The sequence below is a fragment of the Gymnodraco acuticeps genome, unplaced genomic scaffold (genome assembly GCF_902827175.1).
Source record: "Gymnodraco acuticeps unplaced genomic scaffold, fGymAcu1.1, whole genome shotgun sequence".
NCBI classification, from domain to species: domain Eukaryota; kingdom Metazoa; phylum Chordata; class Actinopteri; order Perciformes; family Bathydraconidae; genus Gymnodraco; species Gymnodraco acuticeps.
In genome coordinates this window covers 876,572-898,225 of record NW_022990341.1, presented here as the reverse complement: position 1 = coordinate 898,225, position 21,654 = coordinate 876,572, and the positions used below count along the sequence as shown (strand labels likewise).

The 21,654-nt window shown below is 39.4% G+C and overlaps 1 protein-coding gene across 1 annotated transcript; it reads left to right on the top strand.

Annotated features, from left to right (window-relative positions):
* Positions 1 to 4,051: 4,051 nt before the first annotated feature.
* On the top strand, positions 4,052 to 20,203 carry mier2 (mesoderm induction early response 1, family member 2). The gene is given in 13 exon segments (XM_034223609.1): positions 4,052 to 4,097; positions 6,086 to 6,280; positions 7,280 to 7,393; positions 7,491 to 7,599; positions 8,965 to 9,044; positions 13,745 to 13,814; positions 14,076 to 14,227; positions 14,882 to 14,963; positions 15,098 to 15,192; positions 15,874 to 16,004; positions 16,626 to 16,762; positions 19,032 to 19,288; positions 19,290 to 20,203. Coding segments are annotated over 12 exon segments (1,449 nt in total). The 5' UTR covers positions 4,052 to 4,097; positions 6,086 to 6,223; the 3' UTR covers positions 19,455 to 20,203.
* The last annotated feature ends 1,451 nt before the right edge of the window (positions 20,204 to 21,654 follow it).

Genomic DNA, 21,654 nt, shown 5'->3' with positions numbered 1-21,654 from the left:
CACATCTATTTACCATTAATATTTACACTTCTCACCAGAACTTTTTATAATTCCTTTTTTTCCTAAACCTTTTTTGGAAAGCCTTGAAGTTAATCCCAACCTTAAAAAACAGCACTTCCACAAAACAATCCCAACTCAAGATTCGCTAACTTGCTTTCTCTGGAGCTCCCAATCATAGCACTTTGTATTCTATTAAAAATCTCAGCTGTTATGATTTTCTTCAATGCATTTTTTAGGACTTATTATCTGTGTTTACGAATGGTGAAGGCTCTTGTAAGGACCTTCAGTTTATATTATTTTGTCAAACTTTTATCTTCGAGGTCAATCCTTTAATTTACAGCCAATATAGACAAGATATAAATGCACTCAATCTTCTGAATGACTGATGGGAAGCATAAGACATAGCTAGCTGTTGGACCTTGAGTCTGGATTGTGTTATCAAGCTATTTTCCCCTTTTTTGTGATTTAAACATTTCCTCTGTATAATTTGTCTCAATACTTGTCATTATTGCTTCCAAATTTGTATTAATTAATTCTTAATTGTTTTAGTCAGCTTCCTGCAATTGTTGAATAGGTAACTAGTAAAATAATAGAAAACATTTATTGTAATTTATTCTCTTTTTTAATCGGAAACTGTAAATCTTTCAAGCCTGTCCCTTGTGCAGTCCACTTTTGTAATAGCAATAATGGGTACAATGGTAAGCTTGATATTTACACCACATTTGTAAAACTAAATGACAAGAAAAACGACAAGTAAATCATGAAAACACACAAAAACCACCCCCAAAGCTCTACAAAAACATCCAATTGCTCTTCACACAAAACAAACGCCCAGCGTTAAAGACCCTGAAGACACACACAACAGAGTGTTCTTGTTGTAAAACCACAATAAAACCCTTTCACTGAGGGTCAATAAAGAGCCATTAAACGCTCATCATCTCACACACAGATCAATTCAAGAAGCAGTTATGTGGGTCATATGTTGACTTCTAAAGTAAATTTGTCTTCCACTATGTTGACAAAGGCCAGCAACTTTTTGTCATCCTGACCGCTACACATCAGGACGATTGTGTGGCTCTGAATTGACTTCCAGTAGTTTAACGTCTATTGTTCCCGGCAGAACATCCTGTTCATCCTTTAGTGTTCAAATCTTTATTGTTGAATACCCCAAATGTCAAAACATTCTTTAAATTCATTGCTTTGAGGAATGAGAGAAAACCAGCTCAGGTACAAACAATCTCATACAAATGTCTAAAACTAGAACAAATTCAACACAGTTAGAAAACCCGGAGCATGCATTCACACTCTCCCTCAAACACATGTGCTTTGTTCAGTTTTCTGTGTGTATTTCAGCCCTTTGTTGAACACAAACATGATATTTTCTCTGCAGTACCTTTTGACTGAGGTGATGTTGACAGCTGGAGAGTTTGAACGTATGGAATAACATTTTGCTTTAGGAGAGTCCTAAGCCCATTCTAGGGATGTGTTATAATTGTGACACACATTTAACCCAATAATATACATAGACACAAGAGTAAGCATACTACAGCCCCTAGTTTTGCTGCTATAGGCTTAGACTGTCGGGGGACACCTTACTTCTTCCTTCTCGCTGTCTGTACCTCTCATGTTCCGAATAACCCAGCTTCCCCCAAGTTTCTTTTTGGTGTCTATCTACGCCGGGATCCTGAGTCGAGGCTAATCCTGTTGCTGTGGTCCTGTGTCCTGGATCATCTATCCTGAGTTCTGGATTTGAGTCCTGGACTTCGAGTCGTGGCTGAACCTGTCACTGTGGTCCTGCCTGACTCTCATCATACTACTTCCCTGATGGCTCCCACAGGATTGTTGACATCCTCGTGGATTCATCTTCTTATTACAGACACATGCATTTCCAAACATTTGGACTACCTATGTTGTAAATGTATTATCTCTTCGATTTACACACGGCATCTATTGCACGTCTGTCCATCCTGGGAGAGGGATCCCTCCTCTGTTGCTCTCCCTGAGGTTTCTCCCATGTTCCCTTTAAACTGTGGGTTTTCTCTGGAAGTGTTTCCTTGTACGATGTGAGGGTCTAAGGACAGAGGGTGTCGTATTGTCATACTGATATTCTGTACACACTGTGAAGTCCACTGAGACAAATGTAACATTTGTGATATTGGGCTATATAAATAAACATTGATTGATTGATACATAATCATACAGTAACCTAATTAGAAATGCGTGGGTGTTGAAAATTATGTGACGTGCACAAAGTCCTTTTTTTATTTGAGGCTTTAGAAATGCCATAGTGACCCACTGTATTGTTACTTAAATGTCTAGAGAAACACTTGAAATAAAACACATCAAGTTCAATTAGAAACGGACTACATTTATATAGTTCAATAACATTGACTTAAAGTGAAAGAATGCTACATCTACTTGAATATTTCAACGCTTTTCACGTCAGGCTTGGAACTATGACAACAAAAAAAAACAAGGCTACTGTATCTGTATATTATATGTTATAATTTGGATTCCTAAAGCTTTTAGCCTACCATCCCATCATTCAAGGGTGGTTTTTACTATAAGTAATTCTTTTTTTTTGGACGGACACTATAATTTACATTTTGCTCTGTTCAATCTAAATTTACTTTAAAATAAAAACATCTATATTGATTCTGGCACTTCTACATCCAACTCACAGGTGTAACCTTGCTTTGAGAAAAAAGATTATTAATTTACCCCTTTTAGAAGGGAAGATAGGTCATTTGTTCTGGGAATGTCATTTTCGAGCCTGAGACCTGAAAAACAGGCTCAGGGCTTAACAATAGACTAGTAGTGCTTGTTTATAAAAAATGATGTCTCTATGCAAAAGTTAAGTATCCTTTCCATGAGTATACCTTTCTTTCTTTGCTTTCAATAAATAAATAAATATTAACATATGAATAAAAAAAAACATACGAGTATCATTTAACTTTGGCAATTGTCATAACAAATATATACACCAGAAATAAATATCAATGGGTCAATATGCGTAGTTTGTTTGCACTGGGTCCCCTGTTACACATCTTCATATCAGTTAAAGACTTTGGGTGTTACACAAGCAATCTGTTAAAAACAAATAAAGACCTGTGTTATTTATTTGTGTTTGTTTACATTGTCTTTTCTTTTGACTAATATGACTTTTACACATGACTGATATCAAGCTTAGTTGGTGACAACAGTACATAAGGCAAATTAACTGAATGATCATCATATGATATACTTTGTTGTGGTTCAATAATGTCATGTGCTGACACCATACATTAACTCTGCCTCGTCTATCAGAGAAACTGTAAGCACTCAGTCAGTGGCTGAGAAAACAGACCTATATCTTTATCTGCTTTTACCATATCCTGCCTGTTCAACATATGGGGCAATATTTATCTTTACAATTGTATTTTCTCAACAGTAACAAATGATAATAAAAAAACAAGATCTACATTGGGGACAAAACAAGGCCACACAACCAACAACAGAAAAAGACAAAAAAGATAGTATAAAAGTGTATTATTTTCAAACATGTTGTTCAAACATGCAAAGGGACAAAATATATCATGAAAATAGCCATCATTAACATACATTAAACATGCTTTATTTGTATGTGCTTTTGCTTTTAAAAATATTGCAATAAAAGCAGAAATTAGGACTTGCTGAAAGTTGCCTAACTGTTAGACAAAACATAACAAAAACAGTGAAAAAAAGTATTATTGATACATTAATATTTCCAAAGCTGTAGCAAAAGGGGCAATATTTATAGCCAATCAAATAAAAAATGGCCATCAGTAACATTTATGTATTTAGTTGTATGTGCTTTTAGTAGATTGCTTCTAAAAGCATTGCAATAATAGCAGAATTGATACCGAAAGTTGGAGCGATATTTTTTGTAACTAAAGGAGATTTTTTTTCAAATGCCAGCTGTCAAGATATTCAAAAATAGCCGATTTACGTGGAAATAGTGGATAGAAGTGTGCACCTAACTAAGTGTAGCACAGTCGCTGTTGCGGCAATAAACGGAGCAGTAGAGGAGCTACAACATCCGGGCAATACTCAGCTTACACAGAAACGGAATGGCGGAGGTAAGTGAGCGAAAACGAGGAGTGTAACGAGTCAAATTAGAGAATAAATAGAGCGAATTTAACACTTTTGTCACGTCGTGGGGCACAAAAGAGTGTTACGGTGTCAGCGGCTGGGAAACCCCGGTTCAAAGAGGGGCTACGGGGGTGTTTTAAGTGAAAAAGCGGGGGGAGAAATGGAGAAGCTCTCCAGCGAATCGCCTCTCTCCGCGTTCTTAGCTTTAAAGAGCCATTCCCTCCTCCGCCTTGATAGTAAATCCGCATAAAACAAAAGGCAGGGGTCTAACACGGTGGTGCTGAACTGTTTCAGGTGCGAAGTGAGACGAAGTGAGTAGAAAAAGTTGGGAGGGATGTCACGACTTGTCGGCGGTAAACTCCAAAACGTCCCTTTCGGAAATATTGAGAAACTAGTTCCTTCTTGTGTAGCCGGGGAGGAAGAGACGTTCAGCACCAAGTCACAGGAAAGCGCCCCTGGTCAGGCACCCAATGCTACAGACACACCTTATATTTATATTTTACACTGGACTTTTTATTCTAATTTACCAATAAGTGGTGTGTGAAGAAGTTTAATGTAATTCAATGAGTGGTGGCACGCCGTTTGAACTACGGTGGGCTACATCCTCTGTCCTGTAGCCTGCTGCACGAAGTTTCTACACTTCTGTGTTAGCCTCTTATGTGGCCTCAACTTGCATGGCTGCTTCAACTACATTTGTCCCACTTTGACTTCATTATTTTAGCCGAAAGCCTGTATAGAAAACATGTTGGCAAAGTAAGAGAATGTGCTTTCACCCCATATGGAAAACTATTCGCTGAACATTACGTTTTTATTTTAAGTAGTATCACACCAAAACTAAAGCTGTAATCAGTGGTGTAAAGTAACGAGGTACGTTTACTCAAGTAGGCTACTGTACAGTTTTGAGTTACTTGACTTGACTATTTCCACTTTCTGCTACTTTGTACTTCTCCTCAACTACAACTCAGAGGTAAATACTATTCTTTTACTCCACTACATTTACTAAGTAACTTTAGTTGCTTTTCAGATTTGGATTAATGATGTGAAATGTATTCAACTCTTAAATCAGACTTTAGTTCCACCTGGAGTAAATCCACAAGCTACCCTGCAGTATACACAGTCATTCAAACTAGCTGCACCTTTACCAGCTTTGATAACACTTTCATGATCAATCATTATAATCATATATATATTATTCTTAAATGGGCAATTCTGCACAATGACTACTTTGACTCTTGGTACTTTAAGTATATTTTGATGCCAATACTTATCTACCTTTACTTGAGTAATATGTTGATTGCATGACTTTTACTTGTACAGAGTATTCCTACTTTTACATCCTCTGTCCTGTAGCCTGCTGCACAAGGTTTCTTCACTTCTGTGTTGACCTCTTATGGTTGCATTAATTACATTTGTTCCACTTTGACCTTCTTATTTTAGGCCAAAGCCTACTTTGGAAAACATGTAGGAGAATGTGTATGAAGAACTATTAGCTGTTATGTTTTGATTTTAAGTAGTAGGCCCTTTTATCAAACCAAAACCACAGCTGTTGTGGGTTCGTTTATTATTTTCTGTGATTTTCAAAAGATAAAAAGCTACAATTCAGTGCCACGCGTAGATTACAATGTTACCCCTACAGCAGGTCGCAGTTTAAGTTCAAAATGGTGGGTTAAGATAATAAGGACTTTTTTGCACTTTTCTAAAAACAGAGTACACAAAGTGCTTTACATAGCCTAAAATAGAAATGTATACGAAAAAATTATAACCCTTATAAAATTAGATACAACTTAACACATCAATAAAGTGGAGATACAATTGTGTGCCAACAAATAATAATTCAAAAGTCAGGGATCAGCCATTTGATTCTTCATGTTGTTAAGTGGCAGGAATGTATAGGAATGTACCTCCATGTTGTAATTCCTTTGCATGCTGCTTTACGTGACGGTACAAATAACTCTGTGTTTGTTTGTGTCTGCAGGTGGGTGAAAAGCCCCTGAAGAGAAGTGTGCATGTCGTGGTCTAGTGGAGAGAGGATGAGGAACTGTGAGGAAGACCCTCAGCAGGAGAAGCGGAAGTGTTAACCAGCCTTAGAGGAGTTTCAGAGGACGTTCGCCCCATGAAGATGGCCGCACAGTCCCACACTGTACGCTCAAGTTCAGCCATCTACACTAAAGTTAGTAACTGTATGAACACCTCAGACACTTTCTGCAGACGTCACTGCATCACTAACAAACCCTTAGTCACATTATTCTTACTATTCAAAATATATGCTTTGATTGAAATCTCGAAACTCATAGCTTAATAATTGACCATGGTGTTATGAGGTTGTTTCCAAATGTATCTGAAGTTTGGTTTGCAAGATTATTATACATTATTCCCAGAAATATTATGTAAACTACACCATTTAAAATCAGAGGAACAAAATCATTCATCACCTTATGTAACTAAAGGGAAACAATAAACAAACAGATTAAGTTCAGATATTCACACATTTTTTTCTGTAAACTGTTGACAAAAACCCCTCAGACTAAAAGGAGCAATGACCCTATCACCGTCTTGAAATCTTTTGGGCCAAGACCAAGCCCAGTGCATTCAGTCTACTTGAGCTAAAAGTGTACTTGAGCTAAAAGTGTACTTTAGCTAAAAGTGTACTTTAGCTAAAAGTAGACTGAAATGTGTTTCTGAAAACATTATAGGCGAGAAATAAGCAATGCAGTAACCACATCTTGATTCATATTTGATATTTTAGCTTTTTCTGCGTTTTCTCTACCTGTGGTTTAATCTTGTAAAAGTTATTTGGAGTGCTATTAGAAGTGAGAGGGAACTACTGCCGGGATATAGTGTTGGTTTCAGCGAATATGAGGAAAAACATTGTTTACAAATGAAGTTACACACTCTATCTTTAACTCCTTAAATGTGACTGACATGAAGAAGGCTTTTTTTCTGGGTTTAACTTTGAAGATATTCCGGTTTGTCCATTTGCCTTTATCAATTCTCCATTTGTTATGAGTTGGAGATGTCTTTCCCATTTGAGAGGGACTCTGCAAACTGAGTGAAAGCTAGGGAGACATTTGGGCAAAAGAAGAAAACATATACACATCATTAATGAACTGACAGTCTAGAAAATGTGGAAGTAATCTAATCTTCTCCCTCTGTAACTGTGTGTCTGAAGGCTGGGGAGCTTCCTCTGGTGGAGCTGCTGGCTCTGTACGGCTACACCATGTCAGACCCAGAGAAGGAGACCTGTCACATGACTGCCAGCCTGCCAGGCATGACACTGGACAAGGCGAGATGCAACGTGAATGGCTGAAATGCGATTACTTAATTCTGTGTTCTCCTCTGTGCTTTGATTTCATTTGCTGTTCCATTGTTGTATTTGACAGGATCAGATTACCGAGGATCTCTTTCCTGGGGAGGAGGAGGAGTCGTCAGCTGGTTATCTCACCCCCTCCGTCACCTCAAACACCTCAGATCTGCTCCGCCGCCTGCAAGGTAATAAACACATAGACGTACATTTACCATCACCATATCGCGCAGAATAAAAGGAAAGAAAATGGTGGGTTTGCGTCATTAATTCAATTCAAACGGAACAGCTTTTGACCCAAATCGATGATCTTTTCAGATGAAACCTTATGGTAGTAATAACAGAAAGCACCATTTTTGTAACATTTGATTTTGTGGAATATTTTCTCAACATTAGATTTAAAAGCAGTGCTTTTGCTGATATTGCAGCGTGTTATTTACAGCTAGGCAGTACAATTCAATAAAATGACACGCCACCAGTGCCAGGAAATTACATTTTATTTCTGTATAATATCATATGAGAACTTCCTGGTATGCTACCATGTTCTGCTTTATGTGTCTTTTTCCAACTTTGTAGTGACATTTTTGTTGCTGAGTCCACAAAATATCAAATATGTGGCACGTATGCAGCTTTGTCTGTTTGTTTCTCTCAAGCCATAGTAGAGGAGATGCCTTTCGCCTCTTTGATTCTTCATCCTGAATTGTATTTATACGGAGTTTAAAGTATTGCATTTTTTTTTCACTAAGTCCACTGTCTCTCTATAAATCCCAGTATTACCCACTACTGCTTCATTATCTCAATAGGCTTCACTTGTCGAATAATGGTTAAAACATTTTAAGACTTACATAAATATAGAATTTTGCAAATGAGGTTTCGAAAAAAGTTATATTGCTGGATCAAGAGTTTTGAGATCATTTCCAGACATGCAGGTACTGTTGAGGATTTAAATAAAACCAAAAGGCCGGATAAATTAGATTTTTTTTAAAAAAACAGTATGACACATCCCTCAATTTGTTATTTTGAAATATGCAAAGACAGATATGTAATCTTAGCCAAAAGACAAATGTGGAGACTGACATCCCAGAGTTCGATTGGATGACTCAATGTAATGTAGCAATAACAAGAAGTGCACACACAGCAGTAAAATCATTTAAACGGTAGATTGTGGGTTTTCAGATCTATCTGTTCTTGTTCAAACTTTAAGGACCATCAGCAATACCCTGAATGATCTTGCCATGTTTATCACGTTAGAGCCATTCAGAGAGCAAAGGCCAATCAGGCAGACCCTCAACATCATAACTCCTGCCATCAGGAAGGAAGCATCTTTTTCAAGAGGCCCCCAAAAGGATATCTGAGATCATAGACCTGGTTTCCCTTCCACTCAGACTCTTTGGTTCATTTATTATAAGGAAAACCACCTTTTTGTCTACTGTTTAATGTATATATATTAAAATCTTTGTATCATGTGTATTGGTTGTGTTGAATTCTGTTTGCAAACCGAATTGCTCATCAGGAAAAGATGATCCAATCCAGTCAAATATTCTGTCTTTCAGGTGGAGACAAAGACACATTAGTCAGCTCCTCAGAAGAAGACTTGGATGATGCCTTTATTCCCTCCAAAGAAGAGCACAAGGTAGGCCACTCAGGGCAAACACATATACACAACACAACAAATAGGAAACTATGAAATCGGTAGAGTGCAGATTCGTTGCCACCACTGCTGTAATGTTTGTCAGAATGAATACTAACCACAGTTCTATAGCCCCCTTTCTTAACCGCAAGTGTGTCAGATGCTTTTTTTCACTCACACCTCTAACGCAAGGAATGCACTCTCATTGTAATCCTGTTGCATCGGGTGCTGAGAGACAAAAAACCTCTCAATCACAAACAATTTCACCTATTAGTTCAAACTCCACAAATAAAGCCTTAAATAAAAATGAAATAAAACGTAGAGAAGCTGGACCCTTACATGCACACGCACGCAATCCACAGGAAGCAGGTCCGTGAGTGTAAGTCAAGCTGTTATGTGCACACACACCTGGCAGTGGAGGTTCTTACTCTGTCAAGTTGTGAGTATGCAAACAAAACTCTACAGCAGGAAATGGCACTTCAAAATATAAGCACCTGGAAATTCATTCGACTTTCTGATGATTCCTTTCAGAAAGACCCACTTTGCAACCAACCAGTTAGGAACCCCCGCCCTAAAGCACTCGCTAAATGAGACCATAATTTATAAAATGATCATCATGCTTTATGGAGAAGACATGAAACTAGCGATTAAGACCATAAACTCGGCAGGAAAAATGTACTGAGGTAATAATTCAAGTGAGAAGTTGATTTATTCATCGACAGTGGCGGCGCCAGAGTATCTTTGTTGGGTAATCTATGGTAGGGCTAACCCATACAGTGGTGGGGCTCAAGTCAGTCACGCTATATCGCCCCCCTTGACAGTGAAACGCCACGCGTGAGGTTTAGATTATTTCCCTGTCTCAATCAAAATGGAACTGTATGAAATAAAACTAGTGGTGCACGATAATTATCGACCCGATAATTATCGGTCCGATATTAGGAATTATGACGTCATCCCGATAAACCCGATAACAGTATTAATAGCCCCGATAATATACAATATATTTTTTGGGTAAGAAAAAAATACTGCGGTGTGGGTGGATTGGGATGAGGGGCGCTTGTTTTTCACTCGGCTCCTCCCGTTTTGCCAGTACTGTGGTATTAGTGGTTTAGGAAGAGGGGAGTTTTTCACAAATCCAGCGCTCCCTAACTCATGCCTGGCTGTGACGTAAATGGTGTGCGGCCGTGAAGCCAGGACAGTAAACAAACATGTCGTCGGTAGTATGGGACTATTTCAAAGTTTCAGAGTTAGATAGTTCGCTTGCTATTTGTATTAACAAATGCAATGCAGAAGTTCCACGAGGAGGGAAAAAGGCAACGAGCTATAATACTTCCAACCTGATTAGTCACCTGAAACATCGCCATCGCTACGATGGTGTGTTAAAAGCGTACGAAGACGCCTGCGCTGCTAAACTAGCGGCAAATCCAAAGCCAGCTGCAAAGGCACCGGGGCTTTTACCTATCGATGAGGCTTTTGAAAAAGGCAAGAACTTTATTTGGCAAAATAAATATGGTCACTTTGAAGAGTCAAAACTGTTCTTGGCTTTGTTTTGTTCATAGTAGTAATGCTCATGTCATTTGCTCACTACTAGTCTTTTTTTTACCACCAGGTGTGCAAAAACTACAGGTACATTTAATATATATATATATTATATTATTATCGGTTATCAGTATTGGTCTTGAGAAGCAGGAAGTTATCGGTATCGGTTTCAAAAAACCAATATCGTGCATCCCTAAATAAAACGGCACATTTGTCTTGTAGTAAATAAAAAGGGATCACTGTGAACGTATGATAGTACACGTTGAAGATCCAATGGGGATACTGAATGGCGGTTCCGATTGATCTCAATCAGTAAGGCATGACGCAGACCCAACGTTTCGTTGCTCTTCGTGGCTGTAGGTCTATTCAAATTGCATTCGGAGGCATTTTGATCTGACCATGGCCGCACTGATATTATAACGCCTGAGAATTTTCACACCTTTAGTGTATAAAACTCCCCCACTACTTAGACCAGGGGTGCCCAACCAGTCAATCGTGATCGACCGGTCGATCGTGGGGAGATTCCCAGTCGATCGCGAGATGTGTCTAAAAATAGAACAACAATATTCTGTTTTATCGTTAATGTCCTATAACATAATCTTCCTGTGCTAGAATAATGCACTTAAACGTATTAAAGCTTTGTGATTGGCCCGGCGTGACCCCATCTGTCGGGGCGTGGCTGGTGGGCAGTGGGCACTATTTCGCTGATGTTGTCCGTGTCAACAGGAGTGACAGTCCGTACACACACAAGACCGCAATTATGGCAGAAGCAAAAAATCCTAACATATATAATTAATTTTCACTCCGAGTGGGAGGATGATTATTTTTGTATCTATTGCAATTCAAAGTCCATCTGTCTCATCTGCAATGCGAGCATGGCTTTATCGAAGAAGAGTAATTTAGGAGCGGCATTTCAAAACAGTGCACAAACGCTACGAGACGGAATTCCCTCCTAATTCTGCCCTACGCTCCCAAAAGGGGAGGGGCCTGAAAGGACAGCTAAATGCACAGCAGTCCATTTTCACCCGGCCCAACAACAAGAGCAAGGCTGCTACCAGAGCACCTTATCGTGTCAGTCACGTTCTTGCGAAACACATGAAGTCTTTCAAAGATGGCGAAGTTGTGAAAGAAGCATTCCTGGAGGCTGCCGACGCGCTTTTGGGGGACAGTAAAAATAACAGAAGCATTTCAACAGGTTTTTGATATAATAAAAACTCAAGTTAGATACCGTTATTAATCAGCTGTAAGTTTTAGTTTGTTTGAACTTATTCATTATAATTATTGTCCAAAATGGTATATGAATGCAAACTTAAATTGATTATAGTCTATCTTCAATTCAGGTTAAGAAACTAGTGTTGCTTGCATCCTATTTTAAAGGCATTTATTTTTATACTCTAATAAAATGCAACAAAAAAATGGTTTGATTTGATTAATTTTGTCTTTTTTATTGCACTTTGGCAGCAGATTCCTGCGTAGCTTCAGATCTGAGTTGTCTTATTAGTAAGCCTCATTTATACTTTTGTAGCAACACTATTTTTATATCATGGCAAAGAAAGGGTTCCTGTGTCATATGTGGCAGCACTGTTCAATGGTTCTTGAAAACATGACCCACTGTAGTGATGTGTGAATAAACTCCAACTCTGTATCAACAACACTGTTGTGTAACTTCAGTTAAATACTTGTATGTGTGTAGATTAGAAAGAGGTGAGATAAAGGATCTGCAGTATTTTATGAAGTATTAATCGTACAAAGGTCAGTTGTATACAAGTAGAAGTGTGTATTTATACCTGGTAGTAGGCTGTCAGTAATGGCCTCTCTATTTGGACTGGTAGATCTTGGCAGACTGGCAACTTTAAAAGTAGCTCTCGGTTCAAAAAAGGTTGGGCACCCCTGACTTAGACTATTCCTTGCACCCCTCTTCTAGCATAAGCCCGAATGGTCTCAACCATATTGCATCAGTAACGTGCACTTGTTGTTACAGCAGGATCAGTTTGTGTGTTGTGGACACGACCCGTATATTTTCGCAATCCGTGTTCTCAACATTTAGCATTTTGTTTATTATTTAATTTAATTGAATTTGCTTACTTTAACATAATTTTTCATGGTGGGGCTAAGCCATTTCTTGGTATGGCTGTAGCCTACCCCAGCCATACCCTGGCGCCGCCACGGTTCATCGACAACCAGAGAAGTCTCTCTCATATTCCAGAGAGCACAAGTTTGAGACACTTCTGAATTGGTTTTATCCTTCAGACCTGGTGTTTGCTGCTTCCTTACATTTACTGTGACTACACCACTTCACTTCAAATGTTCCCCTCCAATCGCCAAAGCTGTCTGCCCTGAGCGCAGCCAACGCCTCTCTCTCTCTCTCTCTCTCTCTCTCTCTCTCTCTCTCTCTCTCTCTCTCTCTCTCTCTCTCTCTCTCTCTCTCTCTCTCTCTCTCTCTCTCTCTCTCACTCTCTCGATGCCCTATTGAGCCAGGAATATGTATTTGTGGCTTATGGCTGCCAGAGATAATGACAAAAGATCATGTGTAATGATTTACTTACTTTCCAATAATGTGTCTGTCTTAGACTTAATCCTTAAAGCAGCAGAGCGTTAGATGTTCCTGTGTCTCCTATACTTTGTCATGAGTTTAAATCATTGACTGCAGGACTTGCTGAATTCAAATTGATTGATTGAGGCCACATTGCCGGACTTAAATAGCATTGTACAGAAAGGACTGGCTCCACGTAATAATCATTCTGGTATCGGGGGGGAAAAACGCTTTTTTGTATTCCTGCAAAATAGAAAGTGCACATAGCGTGAGATACAAGGCTGATTGCAGACTTATACCCACAGTCTACATCTGATGAGTCAGACTAAACCCAAAGTAACATCCCAGGACATGGGACAAGATTTCAACTCAACCGTAGTCGTCACATACTTGCTGGCTTTACTTGAATGGCAATAAAATACAGCACTTAGAAATGTTTTCATTCATGCAAGCCAGAAAAAACACCCCTCCATTCCAAATCTAAAGTAGCCTCGTCCCTTTGATCTGAGACCTGGTTCTGTTCACGTCTCCCCGAAGAAGCCTGCCACCCATCATGTCTTAAAGAGTGTCTTTTTGGGTGTGTATGACCCATTTGAGAGCTTTGACAGATTGCCTTTGATTCCATTCTCAGGAGATCATGGTTGGCTCTATGTACCAGGCCAAAATCCTTCCACTCAGTTCATGTACCAACCAGGAGAGAGGTAAGCCTGTGACAAGATGTGAGGATGTTTTCATGGTTAGAAACTAGTTGAACTGCTGTTGTATAGAGAATACATGTAACATGAACTGTGTAAGAAACAGTCCCAAGAACTAAGTCATGTCAGGGTTTTAAAGCCTCTGTGTAGAAGTTGGGAAAAACATAGATTATAGGTTTTTAAGAAGTCGCTGTAAAACACTTTTCTCTTCCTAATTCCCCATCTTCTTCCTGTGCCGCCTCTCTTTACCTTCCTCTGTTCTTTCAGCCTGCAGCGGGGAGGACCAGTTGTTGTGGAAGCCGGGCGTTCTGCCGGAACAGGAAGTGGAAGAATTTTTGCTTAATGCACAGAGGCCGTTTAACCAGGAGGGGGCAGCATGCACACAAACACAAGGACACACTGTGCGGGACAACCAACAGGTAGGCAACTTCCCAACATTATTGGGATTTGCATTTGATTATTGGGACTGGGCTTTAAAATACGTTTGTGTTGCTGGCTTCACATTGTATCTTAATTTCACTGAAATACTTTCTCAATGGCTGCTCAAGAGAAGGGGGGGTTGTGAATAAACTTATAACATTTAAACAAAACCAAATTACATTTCTGAATAAGACTCATGCTGGAAATCTACACTACAGTATGCACTTCACACTCTAAAGTCGTTTCCTTGCAAAACATGTCACCATTTTCTCAAGGTAGGACAATTCTTCATTAACTGGTGATTTGTAGTCAATCCTTAATAATAAACCTGACTTAAAGTGATTTATGTATTGTTTTAAAATGTATTGTTCTTGTTTATTCTTATTCTAAAGTGTTTAAGTGGACGGGAGAGCCAGCACAGGTGCATTTGATTGCATTTGAATGTACTATTACTCTTTAATGTATATGTCAATAATCGCATGTTTCTACCTACCTCAACTCAATGCAGTTGGTATTAGATCAAGGTTTGCTCTGTGTTTGTTACTGAAAGAGTGCTTCTGTAATCCACTCAGTGTAAACAGAGATCAGGTTCTGCAGCTATTCTCTTTGTGACAGTCTGACCCTTTCCTCTCACCCCTTCTCTTGATCCTCAGGCTCTGTACGAACTAGTGAAATGCAACTTCAATGCAGAAGAGGCACTGAGACGAGTAAGCTTCAATGTGAAAGTGTTCAGTGGTAAGAATCTGCTATTATACTTATTAACAATGCACTCAAAACCAAGACCGTGATAATGAAATCCTCCCTAATATAAAAACAATTGTATTCAATTGAACTCACAAGTGTTTCTTAATACGCCTCCCTCTCTGTAGAAGAGCTTTGTGCCTGGAGCGAGGAGGAGTGCAGGAGCTTCGAGCACGGCTATCGGGTTTACGGGAAAAACTTCAACCTCATCCAGGGGAATAAGGTGAGAGCTCAGTCCTATCTCAGTCCGTAGTATAATGTGTACATGTTGTCTAATGTTTTAAATGATTATAAAAAACATGTTATTTTTCATTTCATTTAAATTAATTATTCCAAACTTCCTTTTTGTACCAATATTTGTATTCCATTTTATTTTGTCTTTTTATTATTGCACATTTTATTTGCACTTTTTATGTTTGTTTAAATATTCTTATGTTATTTCTTTATTCTTAATTTTTGTTTGTTTATTTCTCAAATGGAACAACCGTCATGAAACCTTTTACCCCCCTGGAAAAAAATAAGTTTTCTTATTTGGTTATTTGAAGGGAGGTAAAGGTATCGTGTGTTGGGGAAAAATATCCCTAGGCCCACACCTTCGACCCAGTTGATCAGCTTGTCCTGCCCTCACTGAGCACAGGCCTGCTACCTTGGGCTGCTGTGCTCTCAGTGTTCTGTCTCCCTGTTCCTGCCTGTTGGCGTCAGTTGAGGTGTTATGGTTTTATCTTGTTATGCAGCATGTTGATTCGTCTCTCAGAACTAGCTAAATACACGGGTCTGGGGGAGAGATCTTCAGAATTCTCCGGCCGAAGCTCCAAATAAACCATCAGTGTTTGCCATCAAAGTTCCTGCTCTACCCGTGTCTCTCTGAGTCCTGTTTCCATCACAACGTGTTCCTCCTCCTCAGGTACGAACGCGCTCCGTTGGCGAGTGTGTGCAGTATTACTACATGTGGAAGAAGTCTGAGCGCCACGAGTACTTCACCCAGCAGACGACCAGGCTGAGCCGCAAGAAGTTCAGCCTGCAGTCAGGGAGCATGTGAGTACTGCTGCAACAACAATGACTACATAGACTAAGAGATCACGCCTGACATGAGCCCTTTCTCATTTCTGCTATTCAGTTTAATGAAATCCCAGAATATTAGACGAGTAAGGCTTATTTCTTCTGCTCTGTTTCCCAGAATATGCTTCTATTGTATTTATTCCTGCAGTGAGGATTTCCTGCATGTTCTCATCTGAACTTCCCATTCAATCTATTACAGTCCTGTTCCCAGAACCTCTTTGAGAAACACCATTTTTAAAGCAGTTCATTTATTTATATTAGCTGTAGCTCTGTCAATGCTATTCTAAGTAGGAATCCATTGGGTATCCAAATCATGCACTACTTAAAGCTGAAGCATTACTGCAGAGTATCCCGATGAAGTCATCTTAACTGGAATTCATGTTTATTTTATTATCCAGAGAAACAGGTTTCTTTGTGCCATTTCTCAAATGTTTGTACTAAATGTGTTTCCATTCCCCTCCATGTGACCAATGTGATCAGTTCAGGGCGTGTGCATTAGGGTGTGTAACTCTCCTGCGCTGTGGGTTTAATCTGTTATTGTTGCTTGATAACTTTACACCATTGATGCTTACACTAACAGTGTTTTGTGTGTTGCAGAGAGGATGGAGAGCAGGACGGGGAGGGTGGGGAGGTGGAGGGAAGCAACTCCTCCTCAGGCTTGTCGTCTCGGGGCTCCACGCGGCAGCTGGAGTCCCCGGTCCCTCCACAGTCCAGCCTGGAACTGGACAAACAAGGTAAACACACACATGATGTGGTGACTTAAATACTGGAAAGTACATTTGCTCTCTTACAGAAGGCTATAACTAATAGTGAAGCGAGGGTTTCAGCCCTAAGACCCTAAACTATTATTCCTATGATCTCATGTTAAGGCAAGAGAGAACCGCTTTGAAACAAGCACAAAGAAGTAGTAGGAAACATATCAATTGTAAAATGAGCTGAATTTGAGTCGGTTTATTGTGGTTTTAACTGAAACTGAAATTCGAAAGAGCTGCGCATTTTTCTTTATAAAAACCATTTACATACCATGTCAGGCACATATGCATCATCTTCTTTGTACATACACTTCCACAGATTTCATTTTGTCTATTGAATGTCCTATTTTGAGTTCATTGTTTGCCTTTTTTCAAACATCACATTATCATTATCTTATTTTATAAACATTTTTCAACTCTCACCCTTTTTGTTTTTCCCACAACTTTTTTTTTTTCCTCCTGTGTTGTTGTGTTTGTGTGTGCATGTGTGTATGTGTTTGCATGTACACTCGTTGTCATGGTACTCCAGAGGAGGAGAGGAGACCCCGCCGCAGACGAACTCCCCGCTTTCTCTTAAAGCCATGAACTCGCTCCAGGCAGGCCACAGAACGCAGGCCGGGCCTGCAGGTAAACACAAGAGAAATGTAGAGACTAGAGACTCTAAATAATGTGTTGATTGGTAACGGATCTCAAAAACGTTCCTGTGGTAGATAATTCAACGCAAATTAGATCCAACAGCTACATAGCGTATAGCCTCACCTGGCTGTTCTGTAAATGATGTCAGATATAATGAGTCATTCAAGAATACATTCAAATGTTCCTACTTGACTTTTGTGTTGGTTAAAAAATAATTATATATTTGTAGTCAAATCTGGTCCAATTGTAACCATGTTGGGTCAAGGTTCAAGGCTTTTATTAGTCATACGTACATAGCTACAGTGTAGTTATGACAATGAAAATCTTCGGTCATAATAATGGAAGTTGAATTCCAACTACATGTTTGTGGGGAAAAACTTTAACTCTAATTCAAAATTAAACTTGTATTTACTAAGGACAAGTTTTGGTTGGTACTAATGGCAGCAGGGCTTATCGACAGCATACACAAACAACAGTCAAATGTATAAGAACTCTTACAATGCAAAGTGTTGAAATAAATACCACTGTGATACATGTTTCTGTGAAATATAACCACACCTTAAGAACAACTCACTGCTGATAGATTACAGATTAAGTCATTCATTATGCAACAATATACTGTATAAACAATATAATAATAATAATCATAATAATACATTGTATTTACAAGTGCTTTTCCTGGTGCTTAAAGATTCCTAATTCTCATCCAACCTCTATTCAAGCATTTTCATCTCAGTATCAAAACTAAATATCATTTTCAAGCAGCTGTTTTTACTATATGTTATACGTTTAGGTGCACTTAATGTTTTGGATGAAGCTAGTTTAAAGGGGACCTATTATGCAAAATCCACTTTTTCCTGTCTCTTCTACATCAACATGTGGAAAGAGATTCTGAAAGTTTTAGGAAAAAAGATTCTCTCTCTTTTTGTCCTGATCCATTTCTATAAAAACCTGTCTGAAAATGAGCTGATCAGATTTTGGCCACTTTATGATGTCATAACGATTTTTTTGGCTTGGTAACCATTAGCCAATCACCAACCAAGGTAACCCCCCCCCCTCACCTTATCACCTGAATCTCCTCCTAGAGCACCATTGTGTTCTTTCTAACCAGATATCTCTCAGAGGGGCGTGGGGAGTGGCTCCTTATTTTCATCTAAAGTAACAGACATGGGCCGTTTCTCAATCGCAAGTAAAACTGCTGCAGAGCAACTATTTCAAGTATACAACGTCATCGAGTGGCGCCGAAGGACTGTTTAAATGCATGTTAAATGCCCAGCATTCTGCGCCACTCGATGACGTAGTATACTTGAAATAGTTGCTCTGCAGCAGGTATACTCGCGATTGAGAAACGGCCAGAGAATCAGCACTTTTGAAACAGGGCTGAAACAGAGGGGATTATGGGATGCTGCAATGATCTGTTTGGTGTTTGGAGCCAAACACTTCAGAGACATGTTTTGTATATATCTGAATATCTGAGACCTGTAATATATTGATGAAAAACAGTATAATAGGAGACCTTTAATTGAAAACTTCAATGAATCGAACCGTTCTAGAACAGATGAAGCAACATTACCTGACCTGAGTTTCAGACGTGTTGTTGATCTGTCTCCCTCAGACGGTGCTCTGGTGTCAGACCTGTGTGGAGACGGATGTCCTCAGTTCGGCTGTCCCTTCTCCCTCCTGCCTCTGGACGATCTGCGGGACCCCGGCTCCGGCAGTTGTTGTCCCTCAGCTCAGCTCCAGCCCCCCCCTCAGTGGAGCCCTCCGTCCCGCCACGAGGACCCCCGTCTCTCCGGCCCCTGTTTCTACCAGCTGCATATGTGTGGTGGACCTTTTGTCTCTGAGGACGGAGATGCAGCGGGCGGAGGGACGCCCCCCCCCCCACGGGCTGCAGGTGGAGTTCAGCCTCCCCTCTGCCTCCCCCCCCTCCTCCTCTGTCCTCCCATCACACTTCCAAACACTTGGCGCCCTGCTGCACTCCTCCCCCGTCCAGCACCCCCCCCCCCTCTCACACAGTGATGGGACATGGGGAAACTGAGTGGTACTCTTCATGAGATGTTTGCTGGTGTTTACTCGCACCGGACGTTGAGAAACCAGGACACAAAGTGCATTTTCTTAACTTTGATAACAAGGATGGAACTCCTAAGCTGACACACTTGAACCCTCTTTCCATCGTGGAAGGACAAGTGTTAATCACTCCTTCAGGTGTCGATGATGTGTTTATGAACTGTTTGTTACAACAACCTGCACCAGGGCAGATACATTGATTATGTATAAATGTGAAGCACAGTGCAGGTGATGAACTGCAGTGGCTAGCAGTCATTTCTTAAACAGATCAATTATTTACAATGTTAACCACTGTTTCTTTGTTTTCTTATTTATCAGGGTGGAACAGTTTAACTGCAGCTCAGATTTATTTTTAGATTTGTTTTGCATATTTTTCAACAGTTTTGCAGCCGGTTGAGATCTTCCTCTGGAAATATGAGTATGGAGTCAAATGTGTCCCTTCAAAACTAAATAATTTATTTAAACCTTTTGTTTGAACGTCACCTTTAATAAGTCTGTAACTAGCTCTCCCTCTTCTGTCCCTGATGTTGATAATGTCTGTATTTCCAACCTCCTCCACTCCACCTGTCTGAACAACATTTGGCACAACAGTCAATCTAATCAATTTTGTTTTATATACGAAAAGCTTAAACCAGATGCTTCATATTTTTCCGGATCTATTTTTTATTTCTGATTTGTTGAATTTTTCATCCTTTGAAGAATGAAATTGAGATTTATAAAGGCGCGGTGCTTTGTCGTCATTTCTGAAAAACACGGTGCATATTCGGTATCATTAGGAGGCGGTTTGACATGAATAATAGCCATACAAATAAATTGTGTTAAGTCGGTGTACATGGAAACATAGGTAAGTGAATGCGATCACACTTCCTCAGGATCTCCAACTGATGATCCCCATGAGCCGTAGTCAGTTACCATTGATTTGGACAAATGGATCAGAAAATAGAGCAATTAAATGTTAAAACAAGTTAATTGGATTGAGATGCATCTTGTCTTGTATCAACATTACAAAAGATGGTGGGGTATAAAGATAATCAGAATATTTAATACAAAATGTGTTGCAACTCGTGCTTGCCTCTTTAGTCTAAGTGAGATCTGATCAGTGAACACGGTTGATCAAAGGTACATCAGTGATATTTGAACAAACGGAGAGTCTCTTTTTCCTCTAAAATGTGTCTTTCACCCACTGTAGCGGCCAAAATCATATAGAAATAAAACAGATAATTAACTTAAAATAATACAGCCGCTGAGGCACTAGTTAGCAGATCTTACGCAGGGCAATGATCCAGGTCCAGACAAGATTCTCCATTTGTGCCGTTTATTCCGATAACAAAGTACAACGAACAGGTTTCCTATATCTCTTTCCTTAAGCCTTTCCTATGGCTTTCCTTTTGCTGGCTTGAAACACCCTGCTAAAAAACCGTTTGCCTACTAGTGCTCTGGCTCCCACTTCCACCTGTCTCCAATATATACAATTACACCAGGTGCTCTAATCACGCAGTGCCCAAAACATGCCTTCAGAATAAAAGCATAGAAACTACTTTAACTTATGACACTGACTAAGAATACATTTACAATAAACACTATAAAACAGCAAGAAAATAAATGTTAAACTATTAAATAATATAAAGAGATATATATATATATATATATATAGCTCCAACACCCACCTCTGCCAGACATATTGAAATAAACAGAAGGCTCCTTTATATGAATGCATTAACATTTCCAAAAATGACATTGTTCTCCACTTAGGATGTGCAATACAGAATCTCCACTTTTTCTTACCGGTATCCACAAATTCTCGTTTCCCCTTCAATGAGATCTGTAAATCTGATCATATTCAACCTGCAGTGTCATTTCTCTAAATAAATCTGCCAGTTGCAGAATGATAAAGACTGAACCGTGGTGTGATGGCATAGATACAGTGATAAATGCATATGAAGATGGACGAAGCTAATATTAGGGGTTATTACAGCGGATGTGATTTTAACACAAGAAATAGATGAGCTTTAGGAGGCCACTTATTAGAAAATGTTCATTCACTTTTTCATAATTTCATGAATTGATTTGTGTATCCGTTCAAACATACGTGTTGTTTCTTCAGCATGTGAGTGTATTTTAGTCGCAAGTTTGAGCTATCCTATTGATTTCTGTTTCTGTCTATTACTGGT